Below are 1,540 nucleotides of genomic sequence, written 5' to 3'. Positions count from 1 at the left end.
AAAAAAAAAAAAAAAAGAAATGGCTTTCTGAGGGACACGTGGATAGTTAAGTAGGTTGAGCATCCAGCTTTGGCTCAGGTCAATATCTCATGGCTTGTGGTTCCAGCCCTACGTTGGGCTCTGTGCTGACAGCTCAGAGTTGGCAGCTCATCCCCTGAACATTTTCCTTCTGTGCTGACAGCTCAGAGCCTGCTTCCGATTCTGTCTCCCTCTCTCTCTGCCCCTCTCCCACTCCCACTCTGTCTCTCTCTCAAAAATAAACATTAAAAAATTTTTTTCAACTTGACAATAAACTATTAAATTTTTTTTTTTTTTTTTTTTTTTAAGAAATGGCTTTCTGGGACCTTCAATGCAATGGTTAGGGTCACTTTCACAAGTAAGTATGATGCCTTCCCTTGTCCAGTCTCCTCAATAAAATCCAATGTATTTCATCGTAATTGTTACTATGTTCTATGTTGCTATGTTCTTTTTAGCATAATTCTACCATGTTACATTATATACATGACAAAGAAAAGGCAAATCAGTGCTCCTAACTACCAACCTTGCCCTGGGTATTAACCCTTAAATAGACTATTCCTTTTTTACAGTGAGGAAGTTTACCCTCCTGCCTAACCCAAACTCCTCCTGCTTTAAGTACATTTGCTCAACCAACTCTACAGTGTTCGCAGTATTGGGAAGATGGTTACAGATTTCCCAGAACGGAAAGAATTTTGGGTATCAGATTCCAATTCCAAGGAAGCAACCCTGAAACCCACAATGGTGACATTGGCATGCTTTCAACTCTCTCTCAATCTTGTGCGTTTTTAAAAATACCAACTTCCTGGGGCGCCTGGGTGGCTCAGTGGTTAAGTGGCTGACTTTGTCTCAGGTCATGATCTCGAGGTTCGTGAGTTCCAGCCCCGTGTCTGGGTCTGTGCTGACAGCTCAGAGCCTGGAGCCTGCTTCAGATTCTGTGTTTCCCTGTCTCTCTGCCCCTCCCGTACTCATGCTCTGTCTCTCTAAAATAAAACGTTAAAAAAATTTTTTTAGATAAAAATACTAACTTCCTGAGAGGTCAAAACCCACAGTCACTGCTGAATTAAATAATTAATTCTCAACGGATTAGCATATCCATAATTTCGTTAACAAGTCACATACACACACACACTTTTTTAAAGAAAGAAGACAAGGCATACCTAATAGTATATAAATTCCGAAGATTCTTCTCCCCACCTTGTCCTTCCTTTAGAGCTTGCATTTGTAACAACTTCATAACAGCTTTTAGCAAGCCATGTGTGTTCCTGTAAAGAAATATAGCAATATGTTAAATGCCGGAGATACAAAGTGAATAGTCTAATCAGGCACTTAATCCCACCATCTTTAAATAATTGAACACTTGCTACCCACAATGAAGAGAAACCACCCACACGCACCCAACTCATTTGGCAGCACAGCCAAGAGCCCTGAAAGTCGAAGGCTCTAAGGCAACTTAGTTAAAAGAGAAGTGGAGCCAAAGAATCAAACCACCAAGCCTATCAATCACCTCCCTACACACACTTGG

General features: G+C 41.0%; 1 protein-coding gene across 3 annotated transcripts in view; it reads right to left on the bottom strand.

The window, feature by feature from the left end:
- FOCAD (focadhesin) overlaps positions 1 to 1,540 on the bottom strand; it is a 377,756-nt gene that overhangs the window by 259,220 nt on the left and 116,996 nt on the right. For all 3 annotated transcript variants that reach the window (XM_077774673.1, XM_077774670.1, XM_077774671.1), the window contains exon 5: positions 1,176 to 1,280. In XM_077774673.1, the coding sequence (XP_077630799.1) occupies positions 1,176 to 1,280 (105 nt within the window). The remainder of the gene's footprint in view (positions 1 to 1,175; positions 1,281 to 1,540) is intronic.

This window comes from Crocuta crocuta, unplaced genomic scaffold (genome assembly GCF_008692635.1).
Source record: "Crocuta crocuta isolate KB4526 unplaced genomic scaffold, BGI_CrCroc_1.0 scaffold425, whole genome shotgun sequence".
Classification (NCBI taxonomy): domain Eukaryota; kingdom Metazoa; phylum Chordata; class Mammalia; order Carnivora; family Hyaenidae; genus Crocuta; species Crocuta crocuta.
Note: the sequence above shows the minus strand (reverse complement) of the source record. Positions and strands in the feature narration are given on the sequence as shown.